This window comes from Lagopus leucura, unplaced genomic scaffold (genome assembly GCF_019238085.1).
Source record: "Lagopus leucura isolate 7727_CA_CO unplaced genomic scaffold, USGS_WTPT01 Super-Scaffold_100022, whole genome shotgun sequence".
Classification (NCBI taxonomy): domain Eukaryota; kingdom Metazoa; phylum Chordata; class Aves; order Galliformes; family Phasianidae; genus Lagopus; species Lagopus leucura.
Genome location: NW_024962275.1, coordinates 4147991 through 4161759, shown reverse-complemented (window position 1 = coordinate 4161759; position 13769 = coordinate 4147991). Strand labels below are relative to the sequence as shown.

The window sequence follows — 13769 nt, the reverse complement described above, 5'->3', positions numbered from 1 at the left end:
TGGACTTTGTGTACAGTCAAAGATGCTGTTTCCTGACACATTCATCCAGTTGAAGATCCTGCTCCAGCTCTTGAAAATCCAAATTTCCTGCAGTACTTGAACTAAACGCTGCTCTGCCAGTTCAGCCCTTGTTAAAGACGCTCAACCTTCTCTACAGTATTCAAAATAGGATTCCTAGGAGATGTGACAGATCTCTCTGTCCAAATCAAGGAAACTTTTAACTCCAGTACTGGGAAGCTGAATGCACGGCCTCTGCGGCCTTCAGCAGAGAGACAAGTCTGGAAAATGGTCACAAATAATAAGTACCAAAAACTTACTGGGACACAGAAGGAAAGCCAACAGCTTTTCCTGGGTGTGCAGGGAGGGAATTGTGTAAGTGTGTCTCACAAAGGACACAAAGGTTTCCATTCAATGTTCCCCATTCGTTACAAAAAAATTAATCTTCAGAAAACTGAGCTTAGCTCATCAGCTGTCCCACACCCTAACCTGACTGCTGAAAGTGGTGCTGCATCACTGACAAACACTTGGGCATCCATGCTAAAAGATGAAGCTGGAATCTTTGATTCTCTATGGGAATTGACAGGAAGAGTTTCCATTAATTTTTGTCTAGACAGAAAAACATGCGAACTCAGACCTGTAATCTGCATAGGAGACAAAGAGAATGGGAATTACCTGCTGAAAATTTAATACAATACTCAATTAAGATTTACTGCTTCGGGCAATCCATCCAAATGCCAGGCTGAACATTTAGAAGTGCACACTAATAGCCAAACAATTAATGTTGGTCTTTAAGCAGTACCAAGCAGGACCGTTTCACTTCCAGAGCAGCTGATTTAAGAGGCAAGCTTACTGAAAGAGCAGGACTTACCAGCACTCAAAAGCTTCTGACTTTCAGCTAGATCTCTTCTAGAATACAGACCTGTATGCTTTTTATAACTTGCCTCACATACCTTAACTCCATCCAGAACAGCTTTTATGACATCTTTAACAGTTGTCACCATCTCTTTGTCTTCAGAATTCACACCTTCCAGCATCACTTGATCAGACCAGCGAATGAGGTTGGCCAGGCTCTGGTACACACGGCTGTAGCAGGATGAGATGGCAGAACTGGATGGCAGGGAAGGAAACAGTCAAGAAAAAAGGAAAAAAAAATAATCAGTTACAGAGATATTATCAAATGCTACTAGAGAGAGCACGATCTGAAGTGCATTTCACTTAAAAGTATTTTACACTATCCACTGTTATGATTCTCCTTTTCATTCTGACATTCATGATTTGTGTTCAGCAGGTGACAAAGCCTGGGCTTCCAGCTCTGTTGCAGTTGCTCTCCTGTTCTTTAGAGCCAAATGGAACAACAGCATGAAAGCACAACCAGCTAATAATCTGAGCTGCAAGCTAACATAGCAGTGCTACAAAGAATGCTTTTTCCCTTTTAATCCACACCCCCATCCCATGCCTCAACTTCAAAGGTAACTACCATATCCTGCATTTATGCCTAATTGATATTATTTCAGTGCTATCTATGATTTCCTTCTTAACTCCCCTCAGAAAACGCTTTACATAACTGCAAGCTGACTGCATCATTCCTTTAGAAATAATTTTCCCACTGCTTACAGTGCCTGAAAACAAGCAATTAAAACCTGCTTCTTTACAAAAGCTGAGCTGAATGAATTTCAGGTTTGGAAGAGGAAGGGTGTTGTTTTGTTTTGCTTTTAATGAGAACCAGAACCCAAGCTATTGTTCTGAAGGAAAAGAAATGAAATTTGGAAGGACGACAACTCTAAATAAAAGTTAACTGTAACACCAGTGCTCACAGGCACTTTCCTGGCCGCTCTGAAAACACTTCATTACTAAACAAGGTGTGTTAACAGTGCTGCTGATGGCAATTCTTTGCAAAATTAAATCAATTTCAAACTGCATCAAAACCATAAAGAGATAAGAGAAGGTGCAATCTTGCCATCATCACAGCGTTCTGAATCTTCCCATTTCTCTCTGGCACCCATTTGACACTGGCTTAACTCCAATCATTTCATTATCTGTGAGAAGAGCACCAAACCCACAAACTTGAGGGAGCTTATTTAGGTGAGAGCTGTTTGCAGAACCAGGGATACAACTACTGTCAGCTTACAGCCAGAGGGATACAGACAGCAGCAAGGGCTTCTTCGTTTGTTTGTTTTATAAGCACAGTGCTTGCCATTTGTTCTAATTTTAAATGAAATTAACTTAGTAGGAGATATTTCCTAAATAGGGTCCTCCTCCATCTCTTTCTCTGGCTTTGATTTCTTTGTGATTAATCTTCGGTCTGCTTCCTTCTAAGGAGGCAGTAATTGAAAGCCTATTTTTGCTAGATTTAATTACTTTTTTCCTCGATGCAAACCCTCCCCCTAAAGCAAAAAGGAGCCCAGCAGTAATTGTAGGGCTTTCTTCCACACTGACACAAGTCTTGCTCTCTTTTCTTGAGGGGGATTTACCATCCAAAGCACCCCTTTGTGTCCTGCCACTACTCAAAATAAATAAAGTGCATATGTAGTCATGAAAGGACGTGGCTTTTAGAGGATGACAAATCCCCTTTTTCTCTGCAAAGCCAAACAAGGCAGAACATACACAAGGGATCTGTGCTGCAGTCCAGAATGAGAGATTCATCACTAAGTAAGGAAGACTCCACTGACTACTGACTACAGAAATTCTGCTTACAGGCTAAATGTGGATATCCAGCTGTCAAGGTTATATTACCTCACTTCTAAGGGAAAAGGTACAAGGAATTTGAAGAATAGAGCCGTCTGAAATACTGCTGCTGCTGAAGACCACTTAGCTGATATTTATTTCCAATATATTCTTGGAAGGAAAGATCACCCAGCGGATACACAAATCAAAGCAAGCGACTACAAAGATGACATTTTCTATCCTAAAAATATTTGCTGACATTTTACATGTTCTCCTGATGTAACAGGAAAGTTTGTTCTCTCTTTCACTAAGTGAAAGCAGGTGCCTGTCAGGAATTTAATGACTGCAGGAAACCTGATAGCAACGGAAGAAACTTTTGTGCCTGAATCCAGAAGCCTGATGAATGCTCCAATTCTAACAGCTATTGCTCTTTGTACTTCCACAAACCCAACCTCAATTGCAGCCCCCCTGTCTCAGTCACAGCTCTGGTACTTACCCATTGTCTCCTTCCTTTTGTGCTATCAGATAAAAGCATGCCCTATGTATTGGGACCAGACAGCACTAAACATCTCTGTTAATAAAATATTGGCACCCTACAGCTGTCTTGACCATACCATAAACCTTTCTTGCAGCACAATTGCACTGAACATCTCAAAAACAAAAGTTTGGGAGATACTGGGAAAACAGGAACCGAGCAAAAACCAGCAGGATTCAGCAAAAACAATTATAAAAATATATATGTGCATTTCTCTGCCTAATTTTACATGTGTAGTAGTTTTGCTTATTTCTTATTGTTCAATGCTATTTGTTTGCTTTTTTTTTTTTTTTTTTTTTTAAATCAATTTCTCCATCACCTATAATCAGCAGGCAGACAGATCTCTGTGGCTTGATGACACCACAGATTCTCTCAATGGCTGTCAAGCTTTGCTTTGGCCAATTTCTACATCTTTTCTGACTTCAAAATCGTTGTCTAACTGGTTTAAATGTAATACAGCAGGCATCAGAGCAAACCTATCATCAGTCTGTGGAGAGCACACAGGAATGAACTTGGACTGGCTGATCTACTGAAGTACATATTTGTTTATTTCTGTTCTGTATCTGCTCCAGTAAAATAAAATAAAACACTAACAACAAACTAACAGTGCAGGCTGACTTTTATCAGTATGGATGAATTGAATGCAGAGATTACCCTGAAGACAAGTTCCTTTTCAGGCAGAAACTACTGGAATTTGTTAGCTTTTAGGATCCCATTGTGGACTTCAAAAATAGTAGAGAATCTGAAGAGAATCAGTAAATTCCCAATGTTTACGTTTATGCTAAGCATCACTCCTTCCTCCTCTCTAAAACCTTTCTAAGTTGTTTTATCTTTCCATAGCATGGACTTCTTCACAGCACGGAGTTTGTTTTTAAGTTGTGCTTGAAAATTATCCACCACTTAATAAAAATGGCAGTCAAGCTATTTGTTACTATACTGCTTTCCAACTCATATGTCACATAATACACAAAAAAAGAAAGAAGCTGAGGAGCCTGCTGGTCTGCCATAGCTCCAAAACCCAAGAAGGAAAGCTACCTTTGCTGGATGCGTGGGTCAGTTTGCACCAGGGGCAGGATGGCTTCCAGCACTTTACTTGCTGAGCCTGGCAGCATCTCTAATACTTTCTTATCAATTGCCATTTTGTCCACAATCGTCTTAAAGTAGCGCAGGGCACTGACGACCTCCTTCTCCTTCTCCTCTAGCCATGATACGTTCTGAAGAATAGGAAAAAGTGAGAGAAATGTTATAACATCAGGATTTTAAAGGGAAAAGTTACTTTCACTTACCCGAAGAAGGGTCTGCAACCTAATTCATTCTGTGATGGTGCTGGGTCAAGGGAACCCACACAGCTTTCATAGGGACAGACCATAAAAGCTAACTTTTGGCATCAGTGAGTGAATGTTGCAGAAGGGAACAACTCACTGGCATACAGCTGAGTTGTTGCCACCAACTTCCGTGCCATCATCAAAGTAAAGAAAGGAAATTCAGAAGCGATATATGACATCCTAATGGCATTCTGGACAGGGCTATTTAAAAAAGAAAGTTTAACAGAGTATGCCTGGAGGACTTTTAATGCCACAAGTAGTTCCTAAGTGAGATTTAAATTAACTACTGAACATTGCCAGAAAGGAGCAGAGAGCTTAGCAGAGTCAGGTTTCATCCATTATCTCTTCAGTAAATTCAGCTTCAAGAATTAATGACCTATGGGCATTGTGAGCTCCCCGTACTCTCGTCAGCAGTTGAACTGCTGCTTTTTTACAAAATCAGGCCAGCAGCCCAAAAGGCTTCAGGAAGAACAATTCACAGGCAGCACCAGTTAGTAACCAGGGGCCAGATCCATAAAAAGAGTCCCAAGTCCCACCTAGCTCTGACTTTTGAAGCCTAAGTCCAAATCTGCTCTGTCATTTCCATCTCATCTGGGAAGTCCCGAGCTCTGCTGCTGTCTCCCCTTCCGACAAAGCTGCTGGCTGGGCCTTTTCCATTCCTGCTTCACAGCCCACCCACAGCCACTGAACTTCACTGCTGAGGAGCATCCCGGCAACTCACTGATCTCAAAAAACACATTTCCCATTCTTCAGGCATGCACCCTCACCACTGCACAGCCCATTCCAGGCTGTGGAGAGGCACTTCATGTGAAACGATTACAGATTTCAGGGATGAGAGAGGCTGGACGCAGCATGCCTATGGCCTGTGGTCAGAGCCCTCAAACAGAAGTGAAAAAATGCAGACTGCAGTTCCTGCTTTGATTAATGTTTATATATTCATTCAACAACTGTTTCCTGTAGAAGGGCTTGTGACTTAATAGCTTAAACACTCTCCTGGACACAGGAGGGATGGGCCTGGGATTGACACGTGGAAACACAAAGCTTTCCACTGAGCACACCAAGGCACGCACAGCAGCCACCAGACGCTATGTGGGACACAGCCCTTTTTTCCATGACTTCCCTGCTAGCTCATTGGGAAAGAACCCTGGGAGAGCACCTTTTATGCATCTCTTTCTCAGGTGCAAAGAGCTCGTATCTATGTGAGAGTACAGACACACAAACATACACAGAAAAAGCCTGCGTGTCCTGCAAGGATGGCAGGTTGTGTTACAGAGCTCAAATACATAAGTGTCAGTTGTTGCTACGAGCCTGGAGGTTTTTTTCAGTGTGTTCCTAAAGCCAAAGCAAACATAGGATGGAATCTTTCTGGGCTGGAGAGAAGACTTGGAAGTAATCTCTCATTGAATTCCTCAGCAGAGATGAACTTGCACCCATGGCTATATTCCCTTATGTTGGAGCAGATCTGTAGCTGCAGGAGCTACTGAAGCAGTGCTACCACTTGCTTCAGCAGTGTCCCAGATGGGCATTAAAGGAGATCATTCAGGCAACACAACATTTCCTCTCCACTTTCCTGCCTACTCGACACATGCAGATTTTTATTTTCGCATGAATTTGAATAGTTTCCCTTAAAACAATCATTACAAATGCATCATATATGAAATGCAGATGGGTTACAGAGGGCCATACAACCACTTACAGAAGCAGAAACAAGTCACTTCTTTCCCTGTACTTTACCAGTAAAAATTCCGTCCTAACTCTGCAACAGCAGTGTTGAAGGACACTACAGTATGTCCTCAGATTAGAATCAAAGATGGCCCAGCACACAAACAGGCTCTGAAATATATTTTTGCCACATCCAGGTATAAAAGGGAAGAAGAGGAGATGCACACTGAGCACAACCTTCAGGTTACGTGCAGCGATCTTATACTGATTTTTAGTATTGCTATTTCTGCTGTAGAGTGATTATCTACTTCAAGAGTATAAAAATAGCACCTAGAACTTGAAAGGGGAAGAAAGGATTATTTAGTATAGCAAGTGTGTCTTCTGACACAAAATGTCTTATTTGTCAAGACATCTTGACACTGTGTTCCAGTGGGGACCCAGGTGACAGTTCAGGCACATCCTCTTCTCCACTCCCCTCCACACCAAGCTGATGAGCTATTTCCAACTAATTGATTAGTTGGACTGTGGCTATTAAATTAGAGAAGGACAACACCAGAAATCAATATTTCACAGTACAAAATGTATACAGCTGAAATAATTGTCTACAATAATAACAATTATTTCAAGTGCTTTGATTTCCAATTAAAAAAATCCCATTCTGTACATAAAAAAAATGCTACTGTGTATTTGCTACAGAACAGCATTTTGAAAATGGCTCTTCATTTTATAATTTCTTTCATTTGTGGTCACGCATCAATTTAAAGGAAAGACTTCTGCATTTCCTACATGCGTTTTAGTGAATCAATCAATTAAAATAACACTGAGAAAAAACTTCCCAGTAAAATGATCCAATGCATTTTTAGAGCAAAAGTACGTCCTACAAGATAAGCCTCTGAATTGATCTTCACATACCATCTTCAAACACTGCTGGAACTAAAAGCCTTCAGAGAGTGCTCTCAAGACTTCTGGCAGCAGGCCGGTATGCATGCGGGGCAATGCAAGGTGCTCAGCTCCCTGGAAAGCTATCTGTTGCCTCCTGCAGAAAGAACCTACAGCCTCATCCTTTCCTGCATGATAGGGCAGAACCATGAAGTTGTGCAGCTGCTTCCCTGGTTGCTAAGCACATCACACAGTGTAAGATAGCTGTACCTTGCTGACTGCTCGCAGTAACAGCACAGCAGTCCTCAGAGCAGATAATCCAAAAAGTTTGCACGTCTGGCACTGCACATTGGAGGCTTTCAGCAACTGGGAAAGAGTCTGAATTATCACAAGTAACCTTGGCTGTTCTTAACTTCTGACTTAATTTGTACTTGAAAATGTATTGCAACAGTACTGTCCAGAGATAGCCTCTGTTCTACATAATCAGGCCACAGCAACAGAAGAGATAACTCTGATGTGTGTCTGTGTTGGGAAGGAGTGGTGAGCTCAGCTCTTACAGGGACTGAAGTGCACTAGATGTGAGGAATGGTGTGCTGGAATCAGCTGCTCCTTGAAGGCATCTGCTTGACTCTCCCTGCTGACATCATCAGAGATTGAGCACATCTTTGGACGAGCTTCAAGGATTTGCTCGCCAGGGTTTTGGATTTTTAAGATCACACCCCAAAACCAGGCAGTAAACTGGAAGCTGTAAGCATAATCATAGGGTGTGCATGTTGGGAAGATGTGTCAGGCATTAAACTACATTCTGTAATGAGACATTTAAACAATGATGGAAGGAAGCTTCATCAGCGACTTGAAAAGAAAATCCACCTCTTATTGTACACTACATAATACAGTTTAAAACTAACCAGAAAGCATCCTGATGTTCCCTGACGTATCTGCAGAATTCTGCATAGGGCAAAGTCACAGACAGAAAGCAGAGCTGTAGATTTTAAAAACCTGAGTATCAGAAAGCAAGAAACCAGTGAGACCAATAGAAGATGCTCTTCATTTGCTTACTTTATTCGCTGACTTCTCTGGTGTTTTCACTGTCAGGTCAGCTTGCTTTCCCTTCTTGGAAGGAGTTCTCTTTATTTTTGGTGAATGAAACTTGCCCTTCAACTTCATAGTGAATGAGGAGAGATGGGAACGCTCGGAATCTAGAAAGACACAGAAAAGCATCACAAGGTTAGGGTAAACTGGCTGAAAACAGGGAAGTTGTGCTACAGCATTATCTGGGAAACCAGCCTATGAAAATCATTGCAACCATGTTAATTTGTTGAGTGGAACAGGATTAAAAAAAATAATTGTGACTCTCTATTATGTTTGCAACCGCAATATGGCCACCATTTCCTGCTTCCCCTTGGAGGCAGATACACTGAAGTGCCAAGGCAGGAACAGCAGGATCCTATTCCTCTGTGCCTTGCAGAGAAAAGGAAAAACACATCTCCTAAAAGCACTCAGCCCCAGCAAATCCCAAAGTACGTTATGAAGGAGGTAACCACCATCCCTCTCTTGCACACAAGGAAATGAAGTCAAGGGGATGAAGTGGCTTGTTCTCAGAGCAGGGAAGGAATCTGGGTGCCTGAGCCTTGCTCGTGTCTTGCTGGGGTCAAGGAGCCACCAAGAAGGTACCCAGGACAGAAAAACACAGGCTGACCTACTGCCCTTCACAGGCTGCTGGTCCTTCGCTCTGCTCACCTGGCAGCACTGCCTTTGGTTGGGGCTGCATGAATTATCTGAAGAAAAGTACCAGTCCCAGCCATTCACAGCAGACCACACTCCAAATGTATCAACATAAACCATATGGGCAGAGGGCATAGCTTCAATATTGGTGCATCCCCAAAGAAGGTTTATTACTGAACCACTCAGACCTTTTGAAAAGCTTGCCTTTTCAAAGTTTTCTGATGATCTAAAAGAAGTCTCAAAGGTTTGCAGTCATGCCACATGCAAACTCATTGGTGAAAGATGTCTTTCTCTGTTTATCCAGCAAGCTAGATAAAACTATGCTGCCTTGAAAGCAATTTAGAATGTATTTTAAGCAAGCAGTACTTTAATAAATGAAGGTTTGAACTGCTTCTCTAGTGACCGAAATACTTCAGCCAAAGACACTGAACTTACCTTTAGCTACCTTGTCAGGAAAAGTAAGCAGTTCTGCTGTACGTTTCCTTTTTTCTTTTATATTATTTGGGAATTGGCTGCACTGGCTGCAATGAGTCAGAACGACCCAGTCCCCACGTGCAGCACTGCTCCACCTCGTTAGCATGCAGACTGCAATCAGAAAATGCTGCTGAGTCAAATCTAGCACCCCGAAGCTAAATGCCACACTGCAGCGTGAACACCACTCCTAATACCCAGAAATCACCTAACCACAACTCGAGGGAAAGAACCTCTGCTGGTCCCCCCTCATGGCTGTCTCCCCTTCAGCTTTTACCAGGCAGGACATTAAGACCCTGCTATTAACACCTTCACCGGAGCCAAAACTCCAGCTAGTTAGGTCCTCTGGATCAAAAATTTTGCAGGCATGCTATTAATGGAAGCTTCAATTCTCATCTTGTCTGGCTGCAGACCCGTTCCCCGCTTACAGGGTTCTCAAAGCTCTCTTTGCAGTATAGAGTCTCCTGTTCAACGCACTGGGGAGGGAGGCACCACAAACGCTGGTCACTGCATTTAAACCCAGAGGTATCAGGTGGACTCTGAGGAATCACTGGTAGCAGCTGGCACCCCAACTTAGCAACAATTTACGTCACTGCTTTACATCCACAGGGGGATCTCCTACCCTTTAAAACCTCTCTGGCTCCACAGTGTTGAAGGTCACCACTGAAAACAGCGCCTGGCTGCCCTCATACACCATAAAAAAGTAATTGTTTGGTACACGATGGGAGAACTTTCATACATGTGTAGATATGCAGGCTGAGAAAGTCATGGCTCAGGCTTCATTTTGGAAAGGACAGGCAGACAGTTAAAATAATTAATCTACAGGAAAATTACGGTAGCAGCAACAAATTATGTCTGGCTCCTCCACGTGCAGCAGCAAGATCCAAGCTGTTTGTCTGGGGGGAAAAAACCCTTGCTCCTTGCTTGTTTACAGTGATAATTCAGCCTTGTAGAGGCAAGAAAGCAGGAAGGTTTCAGAAGACTGCAATTTCCATTTCCTCTTCCCATCAGCCATCTCTACCCAACTTTGCTCAGCAGTGGGTGCACGGCCAGCAGCTTCAGAACGATGTGTTGCCCATGAGGAAATCTATTCTTCTGCCAACAACAGATCCCCTTCACTACTGCCACCAGCCCACCCACTGCCCTTTACCTTCGTCCCCTTCCATCACATCAAATGCTGAATCACTTGCATGGCAGCACTCTGAGGGAACAGAGACTTGCAGAGCCAGGAAAGGAATAAGTGGAAGCAGAATGGGAACTCCTCAAAATAGTACTATCGAAGTAAAACAGCTGCCAGATGCAGAAATAAAGGTTATTGTTTGAGCAACCCTGTTAAGACCTATTTTGACAACCACACATTCGTGCAGCTTTTTATTACTGTCCTTACAACTACAATAAGCATTTTCCAGATCTCATCTGCTCGTAAGTTTCTGATGCAGCTGTAGTTAACCAAATGAGTCACAAACTCATTCTCTCAGACTCAGTTGCACTTGGCACTTAAAACAGCTCTCATCTTTTTCCAAGCACGTTGCAAGCGCATCATCCTTAAACAGTTGGGTCTTAACTTTGTTTGGCACATCTGTGAAGGTGAAGCAACTTGCCTAAACAGAGCATAGAGTCAGTCAATGATTCAGGTGCAGAATCTCTCCATTTCCAAACATAAAAATCACGCTGCAAACCTCGGTCACCCTCCCAGTATTCATGAGTCAAACTGTGGAGCTGCTGTGATCATACTGGACTAGATGACCTTTAAAGGTCCCTTCCAACTCTAAGGATTCTATGATATTCACTGAATGCCAACAGACATTCAGCATGATAGGCTTTAGGGTTACCAGGCAAGCATTATAAATAGAGTTTGCATAGTAATGAATTCAGATGAAGTGGTCTCAAAGAAGCTGCGCTGAGATAGGAAGGTATTTTAGATCAAAGCTGCAAGCAGCCAAAGCTTTTACAGAGGAGGGCTAAAACCTGCCTATAAAAAGCACAGCTGTGCAAGGCTGCCTAGGTTGGTTACCTCTGCTTTTAAAAGCTCACTTACTTCATCCAGTATTCATTCAAGTATATAGCATGCTATGCCTCTCCAGTTAAAAGTTCAAACAGCACAGCATGCCTTCACTGATCAAATAATTTGATAATGTACAATGAGTAGAAAACAGAGCCACGACAGAGCTCCAGACACTTCTGTCCCTCTGCACCTTCCTGCCTGTCTGCTGTAACCAGACTCCTTAAGGCAGCATTGATGCTGTTCCTGAGCTTGGGAATCTGCCCATCAGAGACTGTTCTATCAAATTACTCCCTCCTCCTGTTGATGAGGAATTGGCAGAGTTTCGCTGAATAACAGCACCAGCCTCCCGAGCTTCTTCTCTCCGATGGCAGAAGTGGGGTACCTACATTTACACTTCTACAGAATCCAAATTAATAAGATGAATGGGAAAAGGCAGGGTAAGAAGCTGGATGTAGTGATTTCAACTGGAATGGGGAAAAAAAGACATCGTTGTATCAAAGCACTTCCGTCACAAAGGAACTTCCCACCCCCTCCTATTTCATCCGTCTGGATGCCTTGCTGCTGCACATCACTGGAAAAAGAAAAAAATCCCTTCAAAATTACTTTACCATGGATTTGAGTTTCTTAGTTCCTGACTGGGAGTTTTCATACATCACCTGCTTCACAGCTAGTTCCATTCCCCTATTAAAAAGGCTCCTGTGCTTGAACATGTTCCAGCTGTTGAGTCACGGCCTCGCATGGCTCTGAAGCCCATCTCCCCCAGGTCTGCACGTGCCTGGGCTCTGACCACACACCGACCTCAGGAACCCCCTTTAGGGTGTGCACTGACGGCCCTGCTGCTGGCCACACTGCAGGCCCACAGCCCAGCCCCACAGCACGGCCCTGCTGCTCACAGCGTGCTGGCAAAGTTGGGTGTGATGAGGAAAGAACTGCAGATTGCAAAGCAGACAGGAATAAGAGGCACAAAGAAAGGCTGCTCACTGGTTTGTGTGCCTGTGTGTGAAGGAACTAGACTGCTTAGGGGAAAGCCAGCAAGTCAAAGCCCAGTGTCTGCAGCACTGCTAGCATAGAGAAATGGTTGTTTTCCACTCAGGTTCAAAAAGCCACTAGAAACTAAAGTCAAAACACACATGCTGGTGAATTCCAGCAGCCTAGCTGGCAGCATACTGCTCAGTCTGAAGTCAAAGTGAAAGCTCAGCACTGTGCAGAGCTCAGAGCAGAGAGCAGGCCATCTCCCACCTGCAGCTGAAGGAATCTTCGGAGAGAGAAGGAAACCCCCATGTCTGCTCCTGGGCTTGCGGAGACGTTGGTGTGCTGCTCAGTGACAGGCACAGCGATGCACCATTTGACAGTTCAACTTGGCCAGTGTTTGCATCATATCCACCAAAAATGAAAATGTACTTTTTTTTTCTTCAGCTTCAGAATACAGTATCTTTTCTATCCCACACCTGAAAAATGAAACCCTCCGTCCTCTCCCATTCTGTACTTGTTCACACGCAGCAACCCTGCAGCTTTAGAGAGAGAAAGCCTTTAAAAAAGGGAGCTAAAGTTCACTTTGCAGCTTGAACTGATTCTCAAGGCTTGTTACAAAGAATGCAGAAGTCTAAAATCTTATCCAACAGCCCCTTTTAAAGGCCATTTGGGTCTCTGATAGATGCAGGCATTTAAAAGCTACCAGATTAAAAATAACAGACGTTTCTCCCCATGTCATAATGAAGCTATGGTGCACAGTTTTAATCAACCGCTCCTGCCATTTGTGCCACGAGTCCTTTGAACACAAAGGTGACTTATGTAATGAATTACACAACAATGCCCATTAAAATGGCATTTGTTCCCCGGGGCATAGCTTGATCATTTGTGGAAGACAAAAGGCAAGTTGCAAGGCTTCAACTAAACCCTTGCTGACAGGGACTTTAAAGGTTCAGAAGCAAAAGGGGAAAATAATGAGATATAGTTCAAAAGGACTTTTCTGCTGAGCCTGCCCATTGGGTGCCGCAGTGCAATGCAAAGGAAGCAACAGCGATGGGGCTGCTGCTCTTGGTCCACTGGACTCAATTCTGCTGTCAGAAAAACGAGAGGATAGTTACATCAGAACGGGCAGATGGGTTCAGAAGGGCATCTGATGACAATCACAAAACGTTCTGCAAGGCACAGATCTGTCAAGATATTACATGAGTATTACTGGAGATCCACAGAGAATTAAAGGAATAGAAAAGGAGAATTCCATTTACGTTCTCGGCTTTCATGCCTGCCATGCCCAACTCAGCTCTCCTTGACATGGCTTTCTGCTGCATTTCATGCCCTCTTTCTCCAGGAGCCCTAGGGATGGTTTAGCATCTAAAGATGCTGACGTGTAGCACTCTCATGATGCTGCACGCTCTCCGAAGGATGAGCTGCTGTCCTGAACACGCAGAAGACAAGGAGAATATTCCTTTCAGACTTCTGAGTGTGTTACGGGCGCGCTGCAGGAGCCTCAGACCTACCACTTCTACCTGAGCAAGTT

General features: G+C 43.4%; 1 protein-coding gene across 14 annotated transcripts in view; it reads right to left on the bottom strand.

Annotated features, from left to right (window-relative positions):
• The window catches only part of RAPGEF1 (Rap guanine nucleotide exchange factor 1), a 76341-nt gene that overhangs the window by 40681 nt on the left and 21891 nt on the right, over positions 1-13769 (bottom strand). For 8 of the 14 annotated variants that reach the window (XM_042879211.1, XM_042879214.1, XM_042879215.1 and 5 more), the window contains exons 1-4: positions 9226-9385; positions 8125-8264; positions 4235-4413; positions 951-1107 (exon numbers count right to left, since the gene is read on the bottom strand). In XM_042879211.1, coding sequence (XP_042735145.1) covers positions 951-1107; positions 4235-4413; positions 8125-8264; positions 9226-9370 — 621 coding nt within the window. In that variant the 5' untranslated portion in view covers positions 9371-9385. Of the gene's footprint in view, positions 1-950; positions 1108-4234; positions 4414-8124; positions 8265-9225; positions 9386-13769 lie in introns of those variants that run through there. The other 6 variants (XM_042879219.1, XM_042879218.1, XM_042879220.1 and 3 more) reach the window with 1 other exon arrangement.